We start from the raw sequence: 26,280 nt of genomic DNA, 5'->3' as shown, positions 1-26,280 counted from the left end.
TCCGTACAATGATGTTCTTGACTTCTGTTCGCAATGTTGAGACATGGTTCTTCAAGCAGCGTGATCTTATGACAGTGCTTCATCGGGCAGGGGTTGCACAAGCATGTACTTGCGTGCTGACCGTGTTAGTAACGTTACAAAAACAACGACATACAACCCCGTCATAAGCATATCAACAACGCTTTACTTGAGCAAAAGAAAAACGGCGCACAATGCAGCATGTCTCGACCAGCACCTGTAGCAGTTGTCAGCGGCGCGGTTACGCCAAACACTGGCAGCTTTCTCTGTTCAGAGAAACATCCCCTCGCCGAATTGCTCGTTATCAATCTACGCTTGCTGGACTTACATCTGCGCGATGACTGGCCTGGAATAACGGCCAAGACTTTTTCGACCAAGGATACACAGCAGAGCCAGAAGCTGCGTATCAAGTGTACAGAATGGATGCTATACCGGCTGTTCGAGCTGTGGGATCCTGACGAGACTCGCGATGTTCGTCTTCACTATATATCACGTACATGTGAAACCAAGAACTTGTGTGCTAATGGGCCAGAGCAGAAATTGCAACCTTTTTTCCCACCTTTAGAACCGCTACAATCCCTGAATCTGCGCGCTGCCCTCTTTCGATGTCTCAACGAGCTGAAGAAAAATGGAGTGCTGGCCCGCGAATCCGTGCTTCGCAAAACTATGCTGGATGAGTGTAAGGGCGAGAAATTCATGGAACTGCTCGTAATCTTCTCGACTCTCGTTCTGCGTAAGGTAGATGCCTCTTCTGTGCCAAAAAAGGCCCGCTCGACCGCGTACCGAATAGCAACGGCCCCTGTGTTGTCTGCAGCGCAGCAGGGCTCACTGATACCGCTTTCCGTGGCGCATATTGCATCTTTGAGGAATATTCTGAAGACGCGGCAAGAAAAAAGGCAGCGATATGCACAATTTGAGGAACTACTAGATTGTAAGCGGCACCAACTTCGGCAGCGCGTTAAATCTTCGGTTCAGTCCAAACGACGAGAGAGCAATGTCAACGAAGAAATGCACATAAAAAAAGTCATTGTTGATAACTGGGCTGGCAATCAATCCAAGTGGGCACAGGCACTCTTGACCGGTGATGATATCAAAGCTGGCGACTTGCCTCTACAAATGCCGTTTCATGATTTATGGCCCATCATATCAGATGGAGGATCCCTAGACGGCGACGCCACGAATATGGGACTGCTAACAAACCTACAGAAGAGAGTGCAAACTCAAAAAGAGAGGCTTTCGATGTGGCAGGAGTTTCAGGAAAATTTGAAAGATGATGAACACGACGGTGTGCGCGATGCAACAGAGAAGACAGTAAAAATCACGAATTTCAAATTTGATCGTCATCAGCGATTCCAGTTTATTCCTGGCCGCGTCATCGATGGGAGCCGCCAAACACCAAGTGCGATCAACGAGACATACAGCGGTATCCTCCATTCATTGCGAGCTGAACTTAACGACGCTTCAAAGTTGAGACGTACAGGCGGGCCCGGCTGGACCGAAAAATATGTTCGCCGCTCCGAATTCCAGGATCATGATGTTTTCTCACCTATCAAGTCATCGAGCTCTGTTATGATGACGGGGCAAGCAAAGAAGCTGGATATTACGCAAAACCAACCCACCCTCCATCCGTTGTCAACAGTAGAGAGATCGAACATTAACGGATTCAAGATACATCGCCTCGGCAGGAATGATTCAAAATCTGACTCTACGAACTTCTCTACGACTATGGAACCGAGTACTGGCTACAGAAGGACTCGCGATATACTCACAGGGGAGAATCGGCAACCGACGCGTTCAGCGACGCCAGAGATGGTAGCGTCACCAATTAATATCACGCAACCAAGTCCCGAAAACAGCACGGATGTGACGGTAGCAGATCATATCATCTCATCTATCGTCAATGCTACTCCCTCACCTGCAAAACAGTCGTACTTGTCGCTAACAGAGCGCACGCGCATGTCCATGGCTTTCCTCAATGGGGGAAACAACGCAGCAGAATCATCCGAGACTGACATTGTTATCCCTTCCGCCAATTCATCAGAACTCGATCCTAAGGAGCTTCCACCATCAAACAACGTTCAACGTCGTGTCAGCCTGCTCGAACGAACTCGTCTCTCCATGGCTGCTATACCGGCCCAGGCGCCAAAATCACGCAAGTCTCTCGCTACCAAACAAAAACGCGAGTCGCTTTATCCCATTAATCAATTCGAGACACCTGGAAAGCCACATCGACCTCCAAGCCCTAGACGTGATGCGACACCAACGGAAAAGCTATTCAGCGATGATGCTGAGTATGCAAGTGTGTTTAAGAGCAGACCGAGAGTGGCGCTGAGTCCGGTATTCAGCCCTGAGGATGCGGAACGGCTTAGTTTGGGTGGGCAGAGCCCAAAACTCGACCTGGATGAAATCGATCGGGCCGAAGAGGAAGACGATGCGGGACAGATCTCTGGATTTAGAACCTCACCGCTTGCGACGAGGAGAAGGATGGCTGCTGGCTAAGTTGACGACGAGCAGTCTTTCGCGTCCCCTACGTAATCAGGCACGTGATCGAATGAATGAGCCCTATATCCTGGTTTTTCTGGTGCATCAATGCTCATTACCCCGCGTTGATGTTCATTCAGGGGGTTCCAAAGCGCTGGGACATACCTATGACGGAAAACTAAACCTTCGAGCGGGCAATGTTCCTCGGTTGCGGTCCCATCTTTACCTGCCGAGTGACGTGGTTGAACCAACTGGCTAGACAGGCGATGTCAAATAAATGCTCGCTACAAGGATTGTAAAGCTGAGAAGAAACGTTACAGCGGTTGCTGTACAGCTAGACGAGGATGGAGGGCGCTAGATGAAATGCAGAATTGTTTTATCGTTTTGCTACTCCGAACTACTCGGCGCTAAGAAAACTAACATGGATAACATGGATATCGTGGAATATCACAACCTAGTTCCTGCTTCATAGTTACACTCCACTCGTGTACTACATCCTGTCCTGAGTCTGGCATGCAAACCTCGGCTCTTCGATCGTCCGTCGGAACAAAGACGACGTGTTTCGCCGCGCTCAAGTTACGGACCCTTGACAACAGAAGTGTCAGCGTCGAATACCTTTGTGCATGACATGCGAAAGTCTGGGAAGCGTTGACGGAGCTTGACGAGGAAGAGAACCGGGATTTTAAATCCGGACGGCCTCCGCTCTTTTCAACGTTTATACCCGTTCGTATTGTTCATGGTCTCTTCTACTGGGCATTTCCTCTCCGGTTGAAGATTTCATTCTGTGTACTTGGCTCTGGCTAGGGGAGAAAATGGCTTGAGTTAGTGATGTCCGAGAGGCCATAGATGGCACGTAGTTAGCTCATAGTAGCGACGAATATTTTCTGCTTATACCATGGAAGGGTGGGAGGATGATGATGATGATGGGCAGATGAAAGGGAGTTGAAAATGTGCCTCAGAATTCGGTTAATAATGTCTTCTTAGCTAATGCGTTTGTAAACCCCACGCTCAAAAAAAAAAAAAAAAAAAAAAAAAAAAAAAAAAAAAAAAAAAACCCCTCTAGGGCTGTCCAACCCCGACTAAACCCACATTGGTTGAGCCGGCCTCGGATGTTGACACTTATGCTTACTGATTTGCACAACCACGTCGAGGAGTGATGCTGCTATGACGGCAACGACAGTGTCTTAACAAATCACCACGCACTTTTGAGTGCAGGCGCAGAACGCGCTGGACTAATGGCATATAGACAGAACTTTCCGGTAACATCAAACGCCTCGATTAGAAGCATTTGCATGAACACGGGGCGGTTAGGCAAAGAGCGTTAGCTTGTGCATGAGATTGTCGTGGGATCTCTAGACGGCCAAGCAGATGCAATTGCTCGAAGTGCAAAGCAGAAGCATCACAACAGGAGCGCAGGCTCAAAGTGAGTTTCTGCCGTGAGATTATGAGCGTGCAATTGACCGAGATCTTCTGGCTGGCACGTTGAAACCGCGTTGAAATGCCAGCAGCCAGCTCGTCTGCAGTTCTTTGAGTGGATTGACCAAGGCGTCCATTGGCTGCAACGTGACGCGAGACCTGATGTTCGCTGCGTGTTCATTAGGCCACATCAGGATGTGGAAACAGGCGGCAAATCTTGAAAGAAATGGGATTTCGGGTATCGGATGTGAGCTTCGGGAGCGTCGAGCGTCCGTGATGATCGTACGAAGTCGACCTCAACCCCACTCGACCTAGGTCTAAGCCCAGTTGGTCGACATCGTCAGTGCTCAGCCGCCGTTCGTCCATCGAACCACTACGCGAAGATCCATCACATATTACGCCGCCCGCTTGTCCGAACGGATATTGCGCCGCGTCTGGAAGCGAATTGAATCCTCTCGGAACGCTAGCCGTACTGAATCCAGGCCAACGAGCTTCAATACCGGCCGTTTGATGCTATAGAGCTGCATGCTGGGCACACATTCGCAGTGGTAACGGTCGCGTCGAACACATCTGACCCTAACGTACCCAGTGCAATGACGCACACGATGCTTGACACGTACTTCGACGAGGCTGGGTTCCAATAGTAAAGATCTGTTTTCCCCGCCTCTGCTCACGCCATGTGGCCCGCCCGGGACATTGTTCATGCGATCATCAGCTCTTTGTGCTGTTTTGGGTGTCAGCCTTTCCAATTTTCACGACCTCCTTCGATCCGAGCAGCCAGGTTTCATCCGCACTAGATACCAAGAACCCAGTATACGGCCAGGCCCCGCGCTTCGCCAGACGTCTTCGATTCACGGCAGTTGAGCTTCAACGATCATCTGCAGATTCGGACGTCTTGTTGCTCAATCGAAGCGCAAATTGGATGTTCATGGGCCTGGCCTTTCAGCTTGCTCGCCCCGTGGACGGAGTAGCATTCCTCCAAGAGAAAAAAAATAAAAATGTGGATTAGTGCACCCGCCTTCATCCTCCCCCAGGCTTGGGATCTGGAGAAGCTTCGTTCCCATGCACGGACAGGATCCCTCGAACCGCACGCTTTGCTAGGTTGAGGCAGCTTGCAGCACGCGGTCGAGCGCTTGAGAAGATCCGGATGGCGCTCATCTTGCTTGCTAGATCGACAGCGGCGAACAGGAGGCATGTCTCCGTATCTGTTTTGACGCACTAGCGCCAAAGAAGAAGAAGGAGATTGTCGATGCTCTCTGCCCCTTAAAGAAGGGCCACCGGTTCATCATCTTTGTGTCACCTTAACGATACTCTCATTGTTTTCTTATTGTGCCCATCGTCTCATCACGTTCGTAACGAGATATATCTAGTCATTCCAAATTTCCTTTCTTACTAAAAAAATCAAGTGGCTTTCTTCTACTGTCAATATGACAACAGGTAATGCTCCCAGTATTCCCTTAGAAAAAGATTTCAGCAACGGTAAGTTGTCTTACTGTAGACTGTTACTTTTAGGCATATACTGCCATGTATTTGTCCATTATTCTACGTCCTTGGTTTATATTTGCATCTGAACAAGCTTTCCACATCTTTATTGATTTCTTCTGAATGCAAAGGATACACAAACGGCAACCACCAGCATCTCGACGCGAACATGAATCATGACGAAGCTTTGAAACGCATCCAGACCGCTGGAAGCATCTCCATCTCTCCTGAACTCTTCGAGAAGATCTATCTTTCACCGCAGAACCAGGTCAAAGGAGAACTGCGAAAGACCTTTGCAAACCCAACCCCCATGTATGTCCCAACCCACCCGTTCTAGATCATCCATGTAACCGTGATAGTGCTATGCTCGGCTTCTTGCTGTCTCTCACGCCGCTCTCGATGGAACTGATGAACTGGAGAGGAACTGGTGGGGCTGGAGTTGGCTCTGCTGGTATTGGCAATTACTACTTCTTCGGTGGCATGCTAATGATCTTCGGCTCCATTGGTGAATGGATTGTGGGTAACACGTTTCCCTTCGTGGTCTTTGGTAGCTTTGGTATGTGCTCAGCATTGGCTCGGTAGCGATTGGCTGATGTTTGATTCACAGGTGCCTTTTGGCTTGGATTCGCGGCAACGTTGCAGCCTTTTTATAGTGCATATGGGAATTATGCACCATCGGGACAACCAGCAGCAGCAGGGCTTGCGACTTCGGAGTTTTTGAATTCTTTCGCGTTCTTCCAGATCGCCATGGCCATGCTCGACTTGATCTATATGATCCTCGCCTTGCGAACTAACGTTGTTTTTGTTGGGATTTTCGCAACGCTGACCGCGGCATTCTCATGCCTAGCGGCGTCTTATATGTATGCAGCGAAAGGCAACACCGGTGCTGCTTACAACTGTCAGATCGCGGGGGGTGCATTGACTTTTACCACCACCATGCTTGGCTGGTACTTGTTCTTCGTTATCATGTTAGCTGCTTTGGATTTCCCTTTCCAGCTTCCTGGTAAGTTCTAATGAGACAAAGTTTTTTTAACCAAGCTAATACACATTAGTTGGTGACCTTTCACGAATGATCAAGGGCGCGAGCGAACGCAATAAGGAGAAGGAGCACGAGGTCTAGTCATTCAATGTCACTCAAGTTCAGCATTCTCACAACGCAAAAGCCAAGAATTGAGAACTAGTCACTCAATATTGGGTGAATTTGCACATTGAAGTCCTAAAAAGAAATCTTAGCCTCATTGTATTGCTCTTGCTGTACATAAATTCCGTAGTAGCATCCAATGAAGAGCTAATTCTCCAACACTGGCGCGTTTAGTCTTAAATGAAACTATATGTAAGCATTCTCTGCCGTAGGATTCCATTCGAAAGACGTTAAATCTACCATTAGCTTCAATTGACATTTATTCCTCGTCCAGGCTCGTCAAGTTCTGCACAGAGCCATCCTTGCTCTTGGTAGAGTTGTCGCATAATTGTCACCACCTTCTTTTCTGCTATGGCTGAAGTACGGCTAAATTTTGGCCGTAAACATGACACCAACAAGCAGAGGAACGATTGAAAGCACTAAAATCCGTCCGATACAAGAAAATTTGTAATACTGTGGCTCAGGTTGTCCAATGTAGTGGCGCATCGTATACGGGAACGTACGCATCCATCCATCCGATCATTGCAATGGAACCGATTTTTTTGATCGGCAGACACATCACACAAGGAGGTTTCCATAACGGTACAAGTTCTCGTTCAATAGACCGTGATCGCATTTTCTATGTTACATTGTCCGATGTTCGAGGTTTATGTGTTGTCTTGATAAGATGCATGATCTTTGTCGTGTTTCTCACGTCCAAGTGTTAGGGGTGACTCAGCAACCAGTTACGAACTCGTACTGCAATAGCTTGGAAATTCCGCCCACCACTTCTTCCGTAGCAGTAGTGGGTTAAATGAGAAAAGGGGGTTTTCGAAAGAGTGGCAGCCCTCGATCTTGTCCTCTTCTCTCGACCACAACCTTCTCACTATCTCGTTTCACGCCAAGACTTCTAGTATTCAGAGCTTGTGCTCGCCATTGGCATACACCTCCAAGCTTTCAGAGGTACTTGCTCTTGCTTGCTTGGTTGGGGGTTCCATTCTTTTGTCTAATCATTCAGACTGGCCATTTCGTGCATCGTGCGACACCTAATTTTTTGGCAGGTTACTATTTGTGCATCCTCTAGTTCCTCATTACTCCACGTAGTATTGTTTGGACGATACTCCTTGCTTATTTTAAGCATTTGGTGGGTTTGAATATCATTTTATGTACAATTTTTTTTGTGTCGGAGTGCAGGCAAGATGAGTCGAACTACGTTGAGTTCTTTCATATCAAGGCATGAGTGCACCTTTCGCAAATTTAAATTTCGAAGCTCGACTTTATACATGCGCCCGCCTCCAAATATATTTTGGTTCTATCATGAGATTCCTTCCATATCTTGCGCGTTGAAAACGTGTTGACTACATCCCGGTGTTCACTGGTTTGTAACATATTCTCCACCAAAAACACTCGTCTAAGTCTCTTAGCATCGAGGCATAGTCATACCTTGCCAATTCTCATTTAAAAGAAATTCTATACTGAGACTTTTCCAGATTTTGAGGAACGAGTTCATCCATGAAGCAAGAAACAGAGTAACTCATTAATCAACGCTAACCTTGAAGATTCATGCCCTTGGTATTCCACGATCTTTGCACTTAAACACGACAAGTCGGATCAACTTCCTCAGTCATCATTGGACGACGTGCAGACAACCTTCACTACTCTTCATCATCTCTTTTTTTTAATTCAAAGAAATTTTACTCAGACATATTTATTGCACATATCCTAGTCGTCTTCAGCGGGATGCATGAGTCACAGCCCCCGATACCCGTGGCTCGTAAGTTGTTGGAATGAAGAGCATTCATTGCAGCCAAGTCGACAGCACTAATCATTTCAAACCCCCCTGACACATTATGTTTTCCAAATGGGCAATCTTACGCGGCACGTTGGGACGAAGGGGCTAGAACTTGTTGAGCAGCATCTCTCTGAAGTCCTAAATCAACCTGCTAGTATGTCGGCCATTAAATCTCCCCCAGAAATCGTCACGTGGTAAAAATCATTGACGTTGTTAGAATAACCATTGATCGAAATGATTTACGAAGTAATCGGTAGTTTCTTTCATCCTCTCGCGATCATACGTTCATGAAGACTAAGTGGGCAGAGGTTGGAAACTAAAAGTCAAACTCGTAGTAGTATATGAGCACTGCTAGACTTTTGGTGCCTCAATAGCATAGCTGCTGTATCGTCCACTATGACGTAATGTGTAAAGACGACTCACTATACTAGAAACTTGAACATCTGAATCACCATCCTTCTAATTCCTTGAAAACCACAGGCATCCCGTGTCGGGGCTTTGCGGTTACCCATCCCTCAATATCCGTGGGCAACTCCACCCCATTTTCAAAGATGACCTCAAAATGGCCAATCCAAGCCGCGAGCAAACACAATATCTCGGACCTCGCGAAATCTTTTCCTATACAGCTCCTAGGGCCATGAATGAAAGTCAAGTTCGCAAAGTTGCTCATGGCCCCTCCTGTGTTAGCCTGACCAGCCCTAAGCCAGCGGTCAGGGTTGAAGTCAAGAGCGTCTTCTCCCCACAGATCTTTGCTAACATTGATAGCCCACGCGGAGATTATGACTCTAGTTCCTTTAGGAACATTCCGACCGCAGATAGAAGTGTCGCAAGCTGCATCGCGTGCAGTCATCGGCACCGCGGGCATGAATCGCATGATTTCGTTACAGACTGCACTCAGATACGGAAGTTTGTCGATCTGTAAAGCGGTGACCGTGGAGTTTGGGTCGGAAATCGGAGGTAGTTGTTCCCTGATTTCAGATCTTAGACGTTCCTGGACGTCGGGATACTTGCAAAGAAGATAAATCGCCCATGTCATCGTGCTCGCACTCGTTTCGTGCCCTGCCGCAAGGAAGGTCATCATTTGATCCACGAGACCCTGCTCGCTGAAGGACCCTGATGCCAGAGCCACAGATGCGATATCAAGAGCCTGGTCTTTTGCATTACTCAGTCTCTTCTTCTTTTCTTCGATAAGCCCAAACGATAGGCTGTTTATCTTGCCCGCAGCCCTGCGAAGGGTGTTGAACTGACGAGTAGGAAGCTTTAATATATATCGAACTGGCAGATCAAGCCCTATCGAAGTCCAGTAGAACAGCGGCCCCTCTTCAGAAGTCAAGTCATGGTAGGCCAAGACCGCTTCTCCATTGGGATCTTCAAGTGCATTGAAGTCATGGCCAGTTCCAGCCAGCCCTATTATGTCTAGAGCAGTTCGGCCGGCCCAGAGTCTTACACTTTGCGCTTTTGGTGTTTGACTGCCCGAATGAAACTGTTGCGAGGCCGCGATTGCTTCAACACTCTCCCGCGCCTTGGACCCTTTATGCTACATTTAAAAATTGAATGGACATCTCACGGGAGTAGCTTACAGAAGATAGGGTACAGATCCTTGATGTGCCTGAAAGTGAACGCAGGCATCATAGATTTTCGTTGTATTTGATGCTCTTCACCTTCGGCAGAGAGTAACCCATGTCCAAGCAAGGTGCGAAAGAGATACGTAGGTTCTGAAGGTTTGATAAAATCATACGTCTTGGTAACAAGGACTTCTCGCAAAGCTTGCGGTGATGTTAACAGTAATCTCTCTTGATTTAAAAGCACACGAAATCTTATCAGGCCGTCGTTAGGTACGCTATTAATCCATCGGCGATAAGGCGCTCCGTTATTAGAGCGTCTTATTTCGCTGGCGTGACACCACGGGAAGCGAGAGCCCTGTTCGGGGATGAGCCAAGAGCCATGCACATTCTCCCAGACCCAATACTGACTGTTGGTTCGGGAAGATTCCTAAGGGGACTCAACCAGAAAGGATAGATGAAGACTCGGAAAAAGCCATAGAGTAAACTAGGCGTCGTAGATAATATAGTCGAAACCGTCGCCCATTCGGGCTTGAAACGAGCAACAAGAATCGCTCCAAGTAGAGGAAGCAGCAAGACAGACGGATTTGAAATTGCCATGGTCAACGCTACAACATTTAATCAAAAAAGATTTCAATCAGTGAAGATTAGTTACCATTCAAATCTCGTATCTATTGGCAATCGTCCGCCTTGTGGCTCTTGCGTAGAAATGCGCTAATTTCCGTTTACTTTTCTGCCCTCGTGGGATTCGTTACGTCTCCGGGTTGCCTATACTGATGTTGTACAGGCCGAATTTTGCCAAATGCCTCGTCGTCTCGACGTCTGGCAAGTTACGTTCCGAGGCTGACGTCTTGTCGTTGCCTGCAACAGCGGTACGGAAACTTTTCCGTCCTGCGTTTGATCGTCTCGGCGAGCGTCAGATGGATTTAAAAGTAAACGCGATGAAAATTGTGCTCAGCCAAAAACAAACACGTAAATAAGGGGTGAAGGGATGAATTGATAATTGTATGTGTCAAAGTGCTGAAGCAGAAAACAACGCCAGCAAAGCTGAGTTGGCTGCATTTTTCCTGCACCGCCATCCCCTTTCCGCTGATAAGCCAAAGCTTCAGTTCAGAATAGTGTTAGCGCTATGGCCATGCTTTGGGTTTCAAAATCAATACTCCAGGATAAAATCGTGACGACACTGACGTGTGAGGATGCTAATTGATTGAACTTATTTGGCCTCTCGTTCAAATTATATGGCAATCTAACCACCTTTGGATCTATTTCGTGGATGAAGATCATTCGAGCTTTCAAGCGAGGAAAACTTTCCGTCTGAATTTAGACTGTTCACAGAGGATGACGGCTGATCTGGATACATTTCCAATCGAATGTCACGTGAGAATGCAGTGTGAGAAACGTCAGCCATTGATTGACTTGCTACGACTGACTTTGATAAATTCCTTGGCTACATTGCGGTCTGCTTGTTCTGATGGACGTAGCTGATCGTACCACAAGAATGAGTCAGGCGAAGACGATGTGACACAGTTCGACTCATCACAGCGGCACTGATTTACACGTCCCGTCACGTTCAACGGCTCAGAACCGTTCAAATAATCTGGGTTGTGGTACATGTCGCTGAACTGAGAATAATTAGTGAATTCGAAGCCCACCAACAGTGATTTAAAAACGGATCAGACTCCACGCGTCGAAGACTGCGCAATTGGCACCTGGGTAACGAGTGGCTACTCGCACATCGAATACTGTTTGGTACTTGAAGTGGGTACGAACGATTCTGACCGAATCAAGGATTGTCTGATGAATTCTCGCGAGGTTCGCCATAGTCGAGAATAGTTTTGCCCCTTGGTTAGGATTCAGTGGAAAGTATACCAAGATCATTTATCCCAATCCGCAGTGAGTAGACTGTATCGTTGGATGGAACATCAACGAATGAGGTCTTGTTTGGGGATGTTTGAATTCCTTATCTATTTAAAACGCAGCCGGCTGGTAGCTCTGGACATCTGGAAATGGCCGAGTGACGCCGCCAAGCGCTATGATCCGTAGCGTAGCGGCATTTGGGTAGACGGCACCACTCACTGCGTGCTAGTGATTCTTTAGAGCATAAGCAACCGGACAGGAGGTAGGATCTTATATTGTACACATTGAGGCCAGAACACCACGAAAGGTATCTGGGCCAAACGCAGCCTCTAGTCGATGTATGGCTATTCTGCAATCGAGTATTAGCTTCAAGAACTACATCGTGTTGTTAGCGCATCGATGGACACGATTTTTCCTCAACGCCTGTATGCTTGGGAACCGAATGGAGGAACCTGAGGTAAGGACACACGTACCAATGGTTCAGCCCATCCCTGAGGAGGAGCTGTGCCACGATTGCTTGCAAAATATGCCAATCTTGACTCATCAGTATACGAGTCTCCAAATGTTGTCAGGCTCCGAAAACTCTTTTTTGTCCATTCTTTCCTCGAATCTACGACGGTAGCATTGATGCTGCTCACCAAAGCCAGAAATCGAGAAAGAAGGTGAAACATGATAATGGAGATTTGAGAAGCCAGTCAAGACGACGTCTACCCTCGGAAGGTAGGCTGTTCTTGGCGCTCTGACTCTTGAACTCTGGCCATCGTTGCACGATGAGCACGGCGAGTCGGCTACGATCATTAGTCATGGAGAGTAAAGGATGTTTTGTTGACGATATAAAGCGTGAGTTTTGTTATGCATCCTGAAGCGTGCTAGTGCGGGACTGTCTCCACATTACCTGGGGGAGAATATCGCCCGACGTTCGACTGCTACCATAACGAATGGACATCTCCTAACTTCATCATTACAAGGCGAGAATGCCCGCCGCTTGGTTGTTTCTGCATTGGTACCACACGGGAAGCCACTTATGCGCCCGCGTACTTCCACAGGTAGAGTCCATCTTCGATTCCTTCTGCAAAGAACAAGATCACTCTACGTCAACGGTCGACCTAGCGCCTCGAACGCACTGACAGCGCCACAAAAGCATCGTCTTGGAAGCACAAGTACCCTGCGTCGATGGACTGACAATTGGGTGCCTGGTGCCGTGTCAGCGATGTCAGCGACGTCAAGTTCACACTCTTTGGGATATCCTCGTTAGGAAGTATAAAGCTAGCTTGCCAGACATGTTGCACAAACCATTGGCCAGAAGGTCCTCACTCTTCGGTGCAAAAACACAAGCGAGCAATGAACGCAGCCTTTCGGACGCAAGTGCCGCTCACTCGACAACAACAGCCTATAGCCAAGGCAATCCTTTTCCCAGGTCCAATCTGAAGCGAACGATGACACCAGCGACTTCAGAATCGCCAGTCGAAAGTTGGCTGATCGAGGCGGAATTTTTATCTCCGAAGGCACCTGCGTCAGCAGAGAATCCCGTGATCACTGCTGAAGTCTGCCGCGTCAAAGGGTAATTGAGCTGCCAGCGTTTGCGAACATCCTAACTGTTTTCTGACGTGTTGAGACAAGCGGCCCTGTAGGAGTTCTGCGCGTCGAGCGCCACTCTCTGCGGAAGCAGATTGCTCCCCATCGGGGCAAACGGCTGCGCTTAGCCTCGCATGGCAAGGTCACTTAGATCGACTGTCAACTGGGCTGTCTCTATCATCTCGCAGCTCTCTTGCTTTGGTGTAGCAATGCATGTCAACGTATATGCTCTTCTCGACAGCCAAAACGGCCATTTCTTTTGCGAGAAGCGGAGCAGGAGGATCTTGCTTGTAGCCAGTCATCTCCTCAGACGCTCTTAGTCCCCTCGCGAGATGCACAGAACGCGACGACGATGTCGCCATTGTATTTGAAGTTGTGAAGTGCGAGGAAGACTAAAGGATTCCCGGCTTTTTGGTACGCTATCTACGCCTTCCAGCGTCGCTACTTCGCAACTTAAACTTTCACTTTTTTCGACTTCGTCTCTACCTTGCAGTTCTTCATCCTTGCCATCCAGATCTTTTTAATGTGATGCCTGAGTTTTTGCTACTGTTTTTCTCGAATACCCGAACGCTCATCAATATCTATTCACTTTCCTTCTCCTGCTTTTCCCTTCAGAGAGCGTGAAATGATTCAAGGAAAGGCAGCCAGGCAGGGCTCAGTCCAGATCAACACGGGCTGTGCACCTTCAACCGGAATCACGGATTGACGCGACAAAACCTCATGAGAACTAAGCTTTTCGGCTCCAGCCAAGGGCCGAGAGAAACGTTGCATAAATGAGATGTGATGAGAACACATTCCGATGTCGAATCAAGCATCTCCGAGGTGGGAATGATTGTTACCCATTCAGCTATGAAATGTCTACAATATGCAAGAAACTGTCTCAATACCTAAGCTGTTCCAAAGATCTGCAATGCCCTCTCGTATCCTCGCCTACATCTGAGTCGACCAACTTCTGACTCAAATGAAGCCTTAATTTCATCTGTAGCGGTACCACTGTTAATGCCTGCGAGAACTCCGACCACGAATTGACCGCTAACGCTGGCCCCAGGCTACATATCTAAGACTCGTCAGCATAAGCTCAAGCCAAAACACAAATACACACAAGACCACGTATAGTTTTAAGCCAGGGTCGTTAATCTCGCGCACTGCCCATGCCTTGTTGTTTTCGACGTCTCGTGCTGTCCAACTGTCCGGTCCCGCATTCGTAAACGGATATATAGAGTGCGAATCAAGTAGTTGATCAATATTCGCTATATTCTCCTGGCCGATACTCCTCATTAGAGCATCTATAACATATGTCAGCATGGAGAGTCACATATCTAGCCAACACGTCAACAATAAAGGAGCACGAAAATTTCTGCTTCTCGTACAACGCAGCCGAGCTAGTCCGTGAAATGAACACGCAGCATTCGAAAAGAAAGACTCCTCTTGTATCGGCCAGAACGATCTATCTGCGCACTATTCTCTGAAGCGCGGTTGTTGTCGGAGTGCGCCAACTACGGGATGAGTTGGGTGGTACCAAGACAATAAAAGAAGAAGGCATGGAGAGTGCTTGAGGCAGATTCAGGGCTTTCTTTAAGCTGATATGCATGCCAGAACAAAGCCGTCAACCAGCCAAAAGAAAAACAAAACAAATGGTAGGAACTCAGACAACTAGCAGATGACGCTTTATACTTGAATGCCAAATAAAACTGTGGACATACCTTCATGCCACGGCCCAATGGGTATCTTATATTGCTTCGAGCGGACGTGGCGAAAGCGCTGGCTGCGGAGTTTGTCCGCCAGTTTGCGACCGATTCGAGGGTCTCTGTCGTAATATGATTCCATAACGCGAAAGTACATCTGGCTCCATCTGTACAAGCCAGGGTTCGTTGTGTCCAATTTTCCGTTGTCGGATTGAAATAGAAGATAGTATTCAGCCAGTTGAACGTAGCCGCCGGGTCTCAGCATGGCTCTAAGATCGCGGATATAGCTGTCCCACCTGCTCTTTCTAATGCCCCCTCCGACACAGCGGGAATGGATAAAGTCAAAGGGTTCCTCGTCTCTAGAGAGCATCAAACGCTCGTTGAGGTCACAAATCTCCGCAGTGAGATTCTCCGGGCCGTCCGACAGATGGTCGACAGGATGGATATCGTAGGCAACGACCTAAAGACAAAACGGTCAGTTATCCGGCATCTCCACAGTGCTTATGATCTGCATTAATGTTCCGCCAGTATTCCTGTAAAAACTTGACATAAAATAACTGGAGAAAGAGAGAGCAAAGCACTTACTTGGGCATCAGGATAATCTTCCGCCATCTGGACGGCCCACGTTCCCAGCCCATAGCCACAATCTAAAATGCGGCGCGGGGATCCAATGTCTGGCTCAAAATGCCTCGAAGAGAAGACATAGAAGAACAACTTGTGCTGATTATCTAGACGGGCTTCCTCCTCCTGTCCATGCAAAGTGAGTGCTGTGTGCTCCACATCTACAGAAAAGCAAAAGTTATACGAAAAACGCAGAATGGCTTACATCGTCAACAGGCACAAAATAGATCTGTTTTTCAATGGAGTAACGTTGAAACTGTCTGTTATGTATCTCGATCGTTTCATAAAACTCGGCGTCTGGGTCTTCAGCCATCTTGTACCAAAAGAAATCCCGAGACTATGGCTCTGGGATGGCCTAGTCGAAGTAGGGAGCGCTAGAACGCACTGAGTGACGAAAGGTGGTACAAAAATGAAACTAATAGGCAGAAACTCCTTCAGTCGTGTTCATGAAGGATCCTGAAAGTGAGAACCCTCCCATTCGCCGCCAATATCCTCCCCGATAACTGACACAAGTAAGGCGCAAGCGCTGATCGTCACCGGAACTCACACGAGATGAGGACCACGATTGGAGGCAGTCATTCATTCGATTGGGCAATTTACATAACGTGCTTCCTTCGTTTCCAGCACAGTTAAGTTGTGAGGAAAGAAGCAAGTTGATGTACGTTGTCACGATTTAACGTCTTCTAGGACGAGTGCGTACATGGGCCCAACTACCGAGCCAGGAAAAACACGATGAACGAGGACTCAGGGGCAGCCTAATTCTTGTGCGATGGCTAGCTTCACTTGCCTAGAGGTAAGACACATATTCTTATGAACTTTTACTACGTGATTCTGCTATGCTATTATGAAATTCGTACTGACAGCCAGTACGGGAGAGTCGAGCATCGACGGGGGCGGCAAGACGAGGGGACTTGTCCGATGTAACAACGAACGAAACCCTCGTGGCTGAGATCACCGCAAGAGGGGCATTTAATCCCCCGGAAACCCGACCACGCGGCAAGCTCTCAGGTCCATCAGCTCGGTACAGCTTGTACACACAGCGCTCGTGGCAGGCACCCATGACCAAAAGCATGAATGTTAGAGAGCGTATCAGCTTCGGGCTGCTTGTGCAACGGGCGCCAACATATCAGTACCAACAGAAGAGCAAGTCCCGGGAGCGATCGGACGCGAGATCCAGCAGATGTACAAGCTATGAACGGGAACTCCCGACGGCTTGAACCACGCAATCGGGAACGGTAAAGTCCTTCAACTTTCGCTGGTCAAAGATGTTGGCATTTCCGTTGTCTAGGTGAGAGAGATAGCAGGGAACATTGATGAAAAAGGGCCATTCAATACATTCTTAATTTCGTTGCCAGGTCCCCACCGGCGACGCTTCGCGCCGTCTAGCATCGCGCATGACGCTAATATGTGTGCGTAGTCACCGGATACAAGTATGCCATGCTGTGAATGACGAGCACAAAGGCTACGGGACTCGGAAATCCAATATTTTTCTTGATAACGGACCCAACAGAATGATGAGATAACGCCAACTAATGCGGAGCCTTCCGCTTCAAATGCTAGCGCATGTATCATCCACGTTGAGGCTGTTAGTCATTCCCAACGTCGGGCAAGTGGATGTGTGAGATCAAGCCGCCAAAAACGTCAAGAGGAAGATACCGAATTCAGTCCGACAGGACTTTCCACGCACAAGTTGTCGAAAATAAGGCATGGTAAGATCCTCGCTGTACTTGATGAGATGTTTGCAGATTTTTGGACCGTACCCGCGACAAGCATACATAAAAGTCTCAATTTGGCAAGACAGTCAGCTGCAGCGTAACCGAGCGACCGGCACGGAGACCCTATTCAGAACAAGTGCGTGTCTTGGAAGGTTGGTCTTCCAGAAATTTTCCAACCACCCTTGTGTATCATCTTCTGCCGTCGTACGTTCCGTTTTTTGCGGGCCTCCTCAAGGTCATGACTCGTGTTACGTGGGTCATCCGCGAGCACTGAGCGAACAGTGCAAGAACCAGATTTGATTAGCAGAGCCGTCGAGGCTGGAACGCTTTGCTATCGTCAGCTACACGGCCAAGTGGTGGCGCTCTGCTTTCCGGGAAAATGGTCGCCGTGCGCAAACAGAACCCGTCAAACATCGAACGAGGTGCGGATGATTGCGTCTACGGGCGTGAAAGCTTGTCAAGTTACGATCTCGCTTAAAAGAAGGATGCAAATTGCTTGGACCGGATCGATCTCCGGCCGTGACCCGTTCGCCAGACTTTTTCGTTTCTCTCATGGATCGGGCTTGTTTCATAACATGTCCTCATCACGAAGCTGCCCAAGAGCAGTAATTCAATTACGAGAGTCGCGCCAAACAAAAAAGAAACTCGAAGCAGCGGTCAATCGTCAGCATGTGGATCGGCGATCTCATGACCTGCACGTACATCCAAAAATGGTATTGACAAGGTATGAACAAGGTTTTTTTTTTTTTGGGGATGACTTAGTCCATCGCGTTGCAGACAGGCAGACAGAGAGTCAGGTCGCGACCTCAGCTAAATTAAGAGCTGGAGGTTGGTCTACAACCTCATATCCACCAACTCGATACACTTTGACCAAGTAGCAAATCGTCATGCCCCAGGCATGTTACTCCAGCGGCCGGGCTTTTCAACGTGGCTTGCGAAACGGTCTAAGCCCCTGACTGCTCTGTTACATGATTGATGTTCATCTTGTGTCATCTCGAAAAAATAAAATAAAGGGTGGTCTGCTAGGTTGTAATTGGCTTTTAGAGCGGGTTCTGTGAACGAGTTTAACGTAACGCTTTTGCTCCTTTCTAGCCCTAGCCAGTCACAAGAATCTCATCATCAAGAATGCAATAACTATGACATGTCAATTGCCACAGGTATCTTGATAAGAGAGAAGGGACGCCATCCAAATTCTAGGACATAATGAGAATTATGAATGCAATTGGTGCAGAAAGCGTTTTGCAACCGAGGTCTTCGAATTTCTCACTTTAGATCTGCAAGCACCACTTTTCCATGACAGCGCTCATCTCTACGCTAAGGGGTATTTCCTCTAGCGCGATATCTACTCGTACCAATTCCATTCCTTTTCCTGCGCCAGTGGCCACCGAACCCAGACCAAATGCGCCGCTAGCGACGGGAACAACGATTCCATAACCGACGAGTTTCTCCCATTCTTTTCGGGCGACCGCCTTTCCAAACACACGCGAGCCTGAGCCAGAAGCCAATGCGCCGCTCGCTGCGCTGTTGACTCTGGCCTTGGACGCTAAGGACACATACTCGGCGTAAGCAAGCGGAAAGTTCGTGGTGTCAGTGGAGTGTATGATGGTCAACCGGCACGCGGCAATAAGGAGCGAAAGAGCAAGCTCTGAGAGCGCCGGCAAAATGTGGAGATTAGAGTCAGGTGGTGTGAGAAGTCGGTCTGCGGCGTTTGTGAAGTTAGATTCCTCCGGGAGGGCCGTGAGCGAGCTGACAGGGACAAGGAGGTTGGCGAACAACGCGGGTATCGACTTGGTGGTGTAGTAGATGGGATGCACGTGTGATTTCAGAAATGACGACGACGTGAAGAGTGTCTATTATGAGTATTAGTGAGGTTGAGGCAGGTCAAGTTCCGAAAACTTGGGAAATGCTGCTTTTCCACCTCCTTGGTCCGGAACGGACCGCAGCCGTTGGTTTACCAAACGCACGGGATTGGCGTTTCTCGTGAGGTCTGCAGCTGGAAGAAATATGTTGCTTACCTCAACAGCAGCGTTCCAACCCTCAACTACGCTGACGCTCAAATTCGTGTTTACCGACTTCGTATTGATCGATCCACTGTTGGGTCCTCCACTGAATAATATCGCCTTCTCCTCGATTGTCAGCTCGTCCGGCTGTACTTGCAATGCAGACTTTGCCACATCCACAAATTCAGATAGAGTCTTCGGCAAAGAAAGATGCACGTATCGGTGACTGAAACGGCTCTTGACACGCTTTTCTAGTGCTTCTGTAACATCTATGCGTGTAGTAAGCCCAATGACCGCAATGGGTGCTTTTCGAGACTGCGCAATGTCCAGCAGATTATATAGCAGCGTTTGCCTCGCATGCGTAGCAAACAGATCGAACTCGTCCATGATGAAAATGATGGATTTTGCAACTCTTCCTGAATCGACGCGCCCACCTGCAATTTCTTCAGGATGTGATAGTAAGGCGAGAAGCATGGTCAGAGTATCCGCGTAGCTCTTGCCGCCTCCATTTTCCATCTCAGAGATCTCCATTTCTCTGCCGAGCTGCCGCCATATCTCTCGTAACGCAATCTTGTCATCTGTCTGCATAAAACCGTTGAGGCGAACGGTATGGAAATGTTCCTTTTGCGACCGAGAAAGGTCATTTAACACCGAGTTAATCATGGATGTTTTTCCGCTTCCCCGCGCGCCTATGAGAAGCAAAGAGTTGGACTCTCCTGTGGTCACAGTCGCGTGCAAGAGTTGGTACACTTTCGCATATTCGGCGTCTAAGTTTATGAGCGGTATGCGACGCCGTTGTGAGAGTTTGGACATGGCCAAAGACCTGAGGATCTTCATCTGGTTGTCCGGTACTTGATGGCATTGTCCAGATGCAATGGGGTCATTTTTCGCAACGCCAGCACCATTGAACGCCGCATCAGGTACCAAATCCTTGCCATCGACATCCATTGCGTTTTCGTCAACCTCAATGTCTCCTTGTGGCTCCAGTTCAAGCACTTCGCTCCGGTTTCTTCGGCCCATTGGCTTTGAATCAGGCGCTTTTCTGCTTTGCGCATCAGAAACCAATGCTTCTGCACCAGTTTCTCGCACGTATGATTTCCTTGCAGACCCAGGGTGTTTATGTTCAGCAGAAGAGGTAACTGTGTCGAGATCTGAACGGCCGTTTTGACGATCTAAGTTCATATCCTTGTCTTCATTGCCGCTTATATCCGTCGCATGCTGACGCCTCGATGCCCTTGTCGACATTTTGCTCTGCGTAATGCTTCCATCTCGCCGTGTCGTTCGGGCTCTTGAGCCGCTCTTTGTTGGTGTATCTGCATGTTGCTCTGGGGTCGGATCGTGCGCTTGTGAGCTTGCTTCCATATTTTGCCGCAATGGTATCGACCGATTCGCTTCCACACTCCACAGCTCGTCAATATCATATATCGGGCTCTCTTTCACTTCAATAACTTCGAATTCAGCACGATCCGAGGGCTTCACTTTGGTAGAGCGTCGCGTCGATCGGTCGTTCGATGGTGATTCGGAAGAATTGAGGCGCCTGCGTTTTGCTGATCGCGGAGTATTGAACATTGCTGGTACAGTATATGAGGATTCATCAATTTGTATATAGAGCGCAAAGACTCGCGGTGGCTTTAGGACTTCTCGCGACAGAAGTGTAAGCCGGTGTTCGAACGCGGTTGCCCAGATCGGGCTCGCGTCCAAGCTCCCGTCTCGACATCTGCCCAGTCAAATTGGTGCTCGAAGTGCGGAGGCGGCGGAAGCGTCCAACATTACTAACCACGCATTTTACTGGTGCTTCATAGGCTCATTGACTTGTGTGATTTATTCATTTGACTCATTAACTACATCTGAACACTGCGGTCCTTTCTGCGGTCCCGCCTACGTCTCTAGCTCGAAAGAAAGTTTCAAGCATAGAAGATCGTGCCGTGCACGAGACGAACCTTAAGGGCAATGTCTGCTGGGCATGACTAACTCGACACTAGACATCCTCCTGTTTTGTTCCTTGGTCGCTCTAAAGCAAACCTAAAAACCTTTCACCTATCAGCTGCATCACCATGGACATTAATTTCAGGCCCTTGTGCGGGACCTCAATCCGTTTGCGCTTGACTTTATAGACTGAATTGATTCCATGAAAAGCTACTTATCTTAATCTCTTCACTTTCTAAACAAGGTATATATCTCACTCGTCGCCGTATCTTTGGTTAGAAATCAATCCGGAGGATGGAGTACGTTTGAAGCCGTTCAAACTTCTATGGAATACTTCGTCTGGTAGCTTGACATCAATGTCGAACAGCTTAGACACTGTCACGCTTGCAGCACCTGGGGAACACACCCGCTTCTTCGTCATATCATCGAATGAAGAATGTTTTGCACTCTATCATGTCAAAAAAGACGGAGATGCTAGCCTTTGGGTTGATAGATTGGAAAAAATTCTATATTGTCAAGTAATGAAGCCCTTTAGATCCACTCACTGATTCTCCCTAGTGCCTACTTGTTGACTATCAAGAACGAGTACCCCAAAAGGTCAGAAAAGGGAACAGTAATTTACTATATGGAGATTTACGTTTCTGCCGTTTGCCGGAGGTCAATATTATGCTACGCAACCTAAAGAGTTGGATGTACTTGAACCAAAGCCTTTGTCTGCACAAGGGACCATTTTCTATGCATTTCCTTGATCAAAATTTGTGCTTCTAATGACGTCTCCCCATATTTGGAGCATGCGCTTTGTCTCTTCAAGTTTATTCAAAATTTCATCATAACAGTCCAATCCCATTGGCAACCTAAAAGGGATTTGCTTCCCCCAAGCAATACCCTCTCCACGAACGAGATCGACTACAGTCTCGACCAGCTTGACTGGATCACCTGGCTGCTTTCCGCTTTCACCAGAGATGGCAGCGACCAGGTTCTTAGAGTACTCAGCGTAGTCTGGAATGTTGCTCGTCGTTGGTTTCATGTTGCCGCTCGACAAAAGTTTGGTTCGGTAGCGGCCAGGTTCGACCAGCAGTGTTCTGATACCGAAGCTTGCGACCTCACCGCTCAGAGACTCAGCCCAGCCTTCCAACGCGAATTTTGAACCTGCGTAGGCGGAACAACCCGGGTGGCCGATCCACCCAGACAATGAACTTAAGAACAGAAGCGTTCCGGAGCGGCGCTGGCGAAAATGGGGCAAGACGGCTTGCGTTACCTTTATTGTGCCAAAGAGGTTTGTGTTGAACTGCGCTAGATAATCCTCATGCCTTTCAACGTGTCAATCTCTGAGCGAGACACTGCTTAGAACAAGAGAGTCGTACCTGAGATCCTCGACCAATCCGATTGTAACGTAAGCTGCGTTGTTGACGAGGACATCAATTCGGCCATGAATCGAAATTGCTTTCTCAATGGCACTGTTGATGCTTTGCACCTCGTCTGTGACATCCAGCCGCATAATTATGACTCCATCGACTTCAAGGTGTCTTATCTTGTCGAGATTACGTGCAGTCGCAATGACTTTGTCGCCTCGAGAAATGGCGCTGCGAACGAACTGCTCACCAAAGCCACTCGAGCAGCCGGTGATCAACCATACAAGGCTTGACATATCAAGAGAACGTTAGCGAAGTCTTTCTGTTGGACACTGGCTTGCCTTTATGTACTATGCGTCTTCTCGACTTAACTCCATGAAAAGCAGCGGCGTGTGGGGATGCGTACGGTGAAAGTGTCCTCCTACGCTTGCTAGCTATGCCCGAATTACTACCCATGCAAAAAAAAAAATCAAGTTTGCTTGTCATTTACCTGAATCGGTGTCTCGATTCGTCACTTTTGATGACGATGGAAAAGTCCGGCTGAGATTACACTTACAAATTGAACCGGCATTAATGAGTGCAAGACCCCTAATTCCGTTGTCACTGGAATCGCGATTCGACTTGAGGTGGTTGATCGTCGGACTTATGTCTAGTTCTCGACAAATGAGATCGGTTTCTTCCATTCGTTTACTACAGGAAAACGAAGTAATTCTTAGCTTACCAGGATATGCCTTGCGCCCTAATATTCTCTCGAAGCACATTGCATAGTATAACAAGACTTTCGTCTGGCTTGCTTTCTACATATTGCGACCAGGAAGAGATATCAAAAGAGTGAGAAAATGGCCAACAGGAGCTAGAGCTGGGGAGTGCAACCAGTGGAAAGGTTGTTATGGGCATCGCTGAGGCACAATTGAGTGGGTAACGTCTGCTAGGCGACCAGTGATGTCGTCAATTCTATAATCCTGAATCTCAATTACATACGTGACCCTTGTTCACCTTGCTTGGATTCTCATCCGGTGTATAGAATCATTTCACATAGTATCCCCATTGAGACCACATCCAGTACAAGCTGCTGCTCGCCACCACGACGGGTCCAGCCAAGCCAGCGCCCATGCGGGTGCTGCCAAAAACCAACCATTCAGTGAAGAAGTGGACCCACGCGACGCCATAGCTCCAAAAAGCAAGCTCATAAACCTGCGGGTTGCTTATATGGTACGCGGCGTACAGTCTGATCACGCTCGAGAGCAAAGTCCAGGTCCCGAAGGTACGCGCTGAGAGCGGCGTGACGGGCGAGGTCGCCGCGGCTGGAGTAGCGGCTTTGGCGGGCGCAGGACCACAGTATACCTTCTGGGTGGGCTTTAGGGAGACGTACGCTTGAACACTATTGAGGACGGAGACGAGCGACACCTACAATGGTTAGCAGCCAGTATCAAGATGCGGCGCGCAGGGGGTATATCAGGACATACGAACAGGAGCCACTTCGGAAGAAGCCCATCGTGCTGGGGAAGGTATCGCAGTAACGAGTCCATGATCAGAGCCTGTCTGACCTGCTGCCGCAGGGAGAGGTATGAGATGGCCTGAAAAGCGGCTCGTAGTGGTGCGGACACGCAATTGTAACCAGCGTCAGAGCTGTAGTTCCAAGAACAAGCTCCGTTCAGCAGCTGAAAGGCTCAGGGATCGTCAGGGTCCAGGCCAAATGTTGGGTTGTGCGTGCCTGCGTCAAACGAAATTGTCCATTGTACATTTGTCTGTGTTAAACTAAGCCTCCGATATATTGTCGTGCGCCAGGGAAAATCCCTCCCTCAACATCAGATTCAATCCCATCTTCGATCATCTATCGACCTCTCTGTCGTGTTGTGTCTGGCCTCTACCTACTGCTGTCCCGCCGCCGCAACCATGGCAATTCCCTACGTCGACGAGCTCGACTTCAACAATACCGAGACGAAGCTCGGTCTCTTCGTTCTCGCGCTGATCGGGGGCGTCGCGTTGAGTTATCAGCTGCTGCGCTGGGGGGGCTTTTTGCTGGGCACATTTGTGCTTCCAGGCGCTTCTGTACGCCCGCTCCTACGCCGACGTACTTACAGGCCGTCTTTGCTAACGTATCCTCTTCCAGCTTACCCGCTACGCCCCCAAAGGCAGCTATGCCGTCATCACGGGCGCCTCCGACGGCATCGGTAAAGAATTCGCCCTCCAGCTCGCGAAGAAGGGATACAACCTGCTCCTCATCTCGCGCACCCAGTCCAAGCTCGAGGCCCTCGCGGCGGACATCAAAAAGACGTACGGAGGCGTCGAGGTCTCCACTTTTGCCATGGACTTTGCCCAGAACAACGAGGCCGACTACACGCTGCTGGGCGAGCTGGTCAAGACGCTGGACGTGGGCATCCTGGTCAACAATGTCGGGCTCAGCCACAGCATTCCGGTCTCATTCCTGGAGACGAGCGACGAGGAGATGCGCGACATTGTGACGATCAACGTCACCGGCACGCTGCGCATCACCAAGCTGGTCGCGCCCAGGATGGTGGAGAAGAAGCGCGGCCTCATCCTGACCATGGCCTCCTTCGGCGGCGTCTTCCCCACCCCGTACCTCGCCACGTACTCCGGCTCCAAAGCTTTCCTGCAGCACTGGTCCGTCGCGCTGGCCGCGGAGCTGGCGCCTCACGGCGTGCACGTGCAAGTCATCCAGTCTCACCTGGTCGTGTCGGCCATGTCTAAGATCAGGAAGACGTCGCTGCTCGTTCCGAGCCCCAAGGCCTTCGTGCGCGCGGCGCTGGGCAAGATCGGCGTCAGGGCTGGCAGCCAGGACATTGCCTACACGAGCACGCCGTGGTGGAGCCACGCGTTGATGCAATGGGTCATCACCAACCTTGCCCCTGGCGGACAGATGGGAACATTTGTGCTGGGCAGGAACAAGGTCATGCATGAGCAGATTCGGAAGAGAGCGCTGAGGAAAGCGGAGAGGGAGGCGAAGAAGCAGTGAGCCTGACCGGACGGAGCGCACGAACTCTCATTGTGACTGTTTCGGCGTGTTCGAGACGAAAAGCAGTAGAAGCCATGTGAGAAACAGGTCAGAAAAGTTGTCTTCAGGACAGATGCATGTATTATTTACTTTCTACCAGTTGCTAATCATACTCCGTCCTGCATCAGGCCGCACCATACGCATATCAATTTCACCATCTTCCCCTCCCCCCCTCCCTCTTTTTTTTTTTTTTTTTTTTTTTAATAATAATATTTTCTCCTTTGTCTCTTCGTGATCGCGCGAGACAGCGATGCAGAAAGTATGGCGTCGGCTAGCCGTCGCCAGGCGAAACTTTTACCATCGCCTATCTTTGAATCGAGACCTTCCCGCTCGGGAATCACCTTGAGCGACACCGCGATCGCTCTGCATAACGTAGTCGCTTTGCCAACGAATTCTGTCCAACCGGTCGTCCACGACCGCCAAATCCGCATGAACCATCCTTTGCACCGAGCCTTTCCGTAGGTCCGCCCGTCGAGCATAAGTGAGGCAAGGGTGTGCGCATTCAAGGAGGAGACGGCTTGCTTGGCTTGCTTGTAGTTCAACTTTTGTCGACGAGCCTTGTCGACTCCATCTTCCATCCAACAGTCAAGCCCGGCTTGTGGACGTATCCCACCTGCGTCGCGTGAAAAAGACATTAGATTCCAAAAGGCCAGGTGGTCGTC

General features: G+C 49.0%; 9 protein-coding genes across 13 annotated transcripts; 3 read left to right on the top strand and 6 right to left on the bottom strand.

Annotated features, from left to right (window-relative positions):
• Nucleotides 1-92: 92 nt before the first annotated feature.
• On the top strand, nucleotides 93-3,500 carry PV09_03297 (uncharacterized protein). Its single transcript, XM_016356480.1, has 2 exons — nucleotides 93-489; nucleotides 556-3,500. The coding sequence occupies exons 1-2, from the start codon at nucleotides 220-222 to the stop codon at nucleotides 2,515-2,517; spliced, it is 2,232 nt and encodes a 743-aa protein (XP_016216003.1). The 5' UTR covers nucleotides 93-219; the 3' UTR covers nucleotides 2,518-3,500.
• A 396-nt stretch (nucleotides 3,501-3,896) lies between these two features.
• Nucleotides 3,897-6,746, top strand: PV09_03296. Of its 3 annotated transcripts, none has more exons than XM_016356478.1 (5): nucleotides 3,897-5,352; nucleotides 5,529-5,709; nucleotides 5,757-5,953; nucleotides 6,005-6,400; nucleotides 6,450-6,746. In XM_016356478.1, exons 1-5 carry the CDS (start codon nucleotides 5,343-5,345, stop codon nucleotides 6,515-6,517), a joined length of 852 nt encoding a protein of 283 aa, XP_016216001.1. In that variant the 5' UTR covers nucleotides 3,897-5,342; the 3' UTR covers nucleotides 6,518-6,746. The 3 variants fall into 3 exon arrangements, with proteins under 3 accessions (XP_016216001.1, XP_016216000.1, XP_016216002.1); XM_016356477.1 differs by having other exon boundaries at nucleotides 3,897-5,394; XM_016356479.1 differs by having other exon boundaries at nucleotides 3,897-5,709.
• A 1,871-nt stretch (nucleotides 6,747-8,617) lies between these two features.
• On the bottom strand, nucleotides 8,618-10,675 carry PV09_03295 (uncharacterized protein). The gene is made up of 4 exons (XM_016356476.1): nucleotides 10,527-10,675; nucleotides 10,283-10,479; nucleotides 9,890-10,229; nucleotides 8,618-9,839 (listed from the first exon to the last, which is right to left on the bottom strand). Exons 2-4 carry the CDS (start codon nucleotides 10,469-10,471, stop codon nucleotides 8,758-8,760), a joined length of 1,611 nt encoding a protein of 536 aa, XP_016215999.1. The 5' UTR covers nucleotides 10,472-10,479; nucleotides 10,527-10,675; the 3' UTR covers nucleotides 8,618-8,757.
• A 710-nt stretch (nucleotides 10,676-11,385) lies between these two features.
• Nucleotides 11,386-12,631, bottom strand: PV09_03294 (uncharacterized protein). The gene is made up of 2 exons (XM_016356475.1): nucleotides 12,202-12,631; nucleotides 11,386-12,077 (listed from the first exon to the last, which is right to left on the bottom strand). Exons 1-2 carry the CDS (start codon nucleotides 12,397-12,399, stop codon nucleotides 11,832-11,834), a joined length of 444 nt encoding a protein of 147 aa, XP_016215998.1. The 5' UTR covers nucleotides 12,400-12,631; the 3' UTR covers nucleotides 11,386-11,831.
• A 1,414-nt stretch (nucleotides 12,632-14,045) lies between these two features.
• PV09_03293 (uncharacterized protein) lies at nucleotides 14,046-16,065 on the bottom strand. Its single transcript, XM_016356474.1, has 5 exons — nucleotides 15,815-16,065; nucleotides 15,574-15,735; nucleotides 15,007-15,448; nucleotides 14,406-14,589; nucleotides 14,046-14,360 (listed from the first exon to the last, which is right to left on the bottom strand). The coding sequence occupies exons 1-5, from the start codon at nucleotides 15,920-15,922 to the stop codon at nucleotides 14,336-14,338; spliced, it is 921 nt and encodes a 306-aa protein (XP_016215997.1). The 5' UTR covers nucleotides 15,923-16,065; the 3' UTR covers nucleotides 14,046-14,335.
• A 2,413-nt stretch (nucleotides 16,066-18,478) lies between these two features.
• On the bottom strand, nucleotides 18,479-20,977 carry PV09_03292 (uncharacterized protein). Its single transcript, XM_016356473.1, has 2 exons — nucleotides 19,340-20,977; nucleotides 18,479-19,174 (listed from the first exon to the last, which is right to left on the bottom strand). The coding sequence occupies exons 1-2, from the start codon at nucleotides 20,891-20,893 to the stop codon at nucleotides 18,593-18,595; spliced, it is 2,136 nt and encodes a 711-aa protein (XP_016215996.1). The 5' UTR covers nucleotides 20,894-20,977; the 3' UTR covers nucleotides 18,479-18,592.
• An 856-nt stretch (nucleotides 20,978-21,833) lies between these two features.
• PV09_03291 lies at nucleotides 21,834-23,051 on the bottom strand. Of its 3 annotated transcripts, none has more exons than XM_016356470.1 (3): nucleotides 22,954-23,051; nucleotides 22,615-22,890; nucleotides 21,834-22,560 (listed from the first exon to the last, which is right to left on the bottom strand). In XM_016356470.1, exons 1-3 carry the CDS (start codon nucleotides 22,977-22,979, stop codon nucleotides 21,984-21,986), a joined length of 879 nt encoding a protein of 292 aa, XP_016215993.1. In that variant the 5' UTR covers nucleotides 22,980-23,051; the 3' UTR covers nucleotides 21,834-21,983. The 3 variants fall into 3 exon arrangements, with proteins under 3 accessions (XP_016215993.1, XP_016215995.1, XP_016215994.1); XM_016356472.1 differs by having other exon boundaries at nucleotides 23,009-23,051; XM_016356471.1 differs by having other exon boundaries at nucleotides 22,615-23,051.
• A 393-nt stretch (nucleotides 23,052-23,444) lies between these two features.
• Nucleotides 23,445-24,293, bottom strand: PV09_03290 (uncharacterized protein). The gene is made up of 2 exons (XM_016356469.1): nucleotides 24,069-24,293; nucleotides 23,445-24,009 (listed from the first exon to the last, which is right to left on the bottom strand). The coding sequence occupies exons 1-2, from the start codon at nucleotides 24,129-24,131 to the stop codon at nucleotides 23,629-23,631; spliced, it is 444 nt and encodes a 147-aa protein (XP_016215992.1). The 5' UTR covers nucleotides 24,132-24,293; the 3' UTR covers nucleotides 23,445-23,628.
• Nucleotides 24,294-24,348: 55 nt separating this feature from the next.
• On the top strand, nucleotides 24,349-25,782 carry PV09_03289 (uncharacterized protein). The gene is made up of 2 exons (XM_016356468.1): nucleotides 24,349-24,654; nucleotides 24,716-25,782. Exons 1-2 carry the CDS (start codon nucleotides 24,499-24,501, stop codon nucleotides 25,577-25,579), a joined length of 1,020 nt encoding a protein of 339 aa, XP_016215991.1. The 5' UTR covers nucleotides 24,349-24,498; the 3' UTR covers nucleotides 25,580-25,782.
• The last annotated feature ends 498 nt before the right edge of the window (nucleotides 25,783-26,280 follow it).

This window comes from Verruconis gallopava (assembly GCF_000836295.1).
Source record: "Verruconis gallopava strain CBS 43764 unplaced genomic scaffold supercont1.8, whole genome shotgun sequence".
Classification (NCBI taxonomy): Eukaryota; Fungi; Ascomycota; class Dothideomycetes; order Venturiales; family Sympoventuriaceae; genus Verruconis; species Verruconis gallopava.
This window is presented reverse-complemented; position numbering and strand designations above follow the sequence as displayed.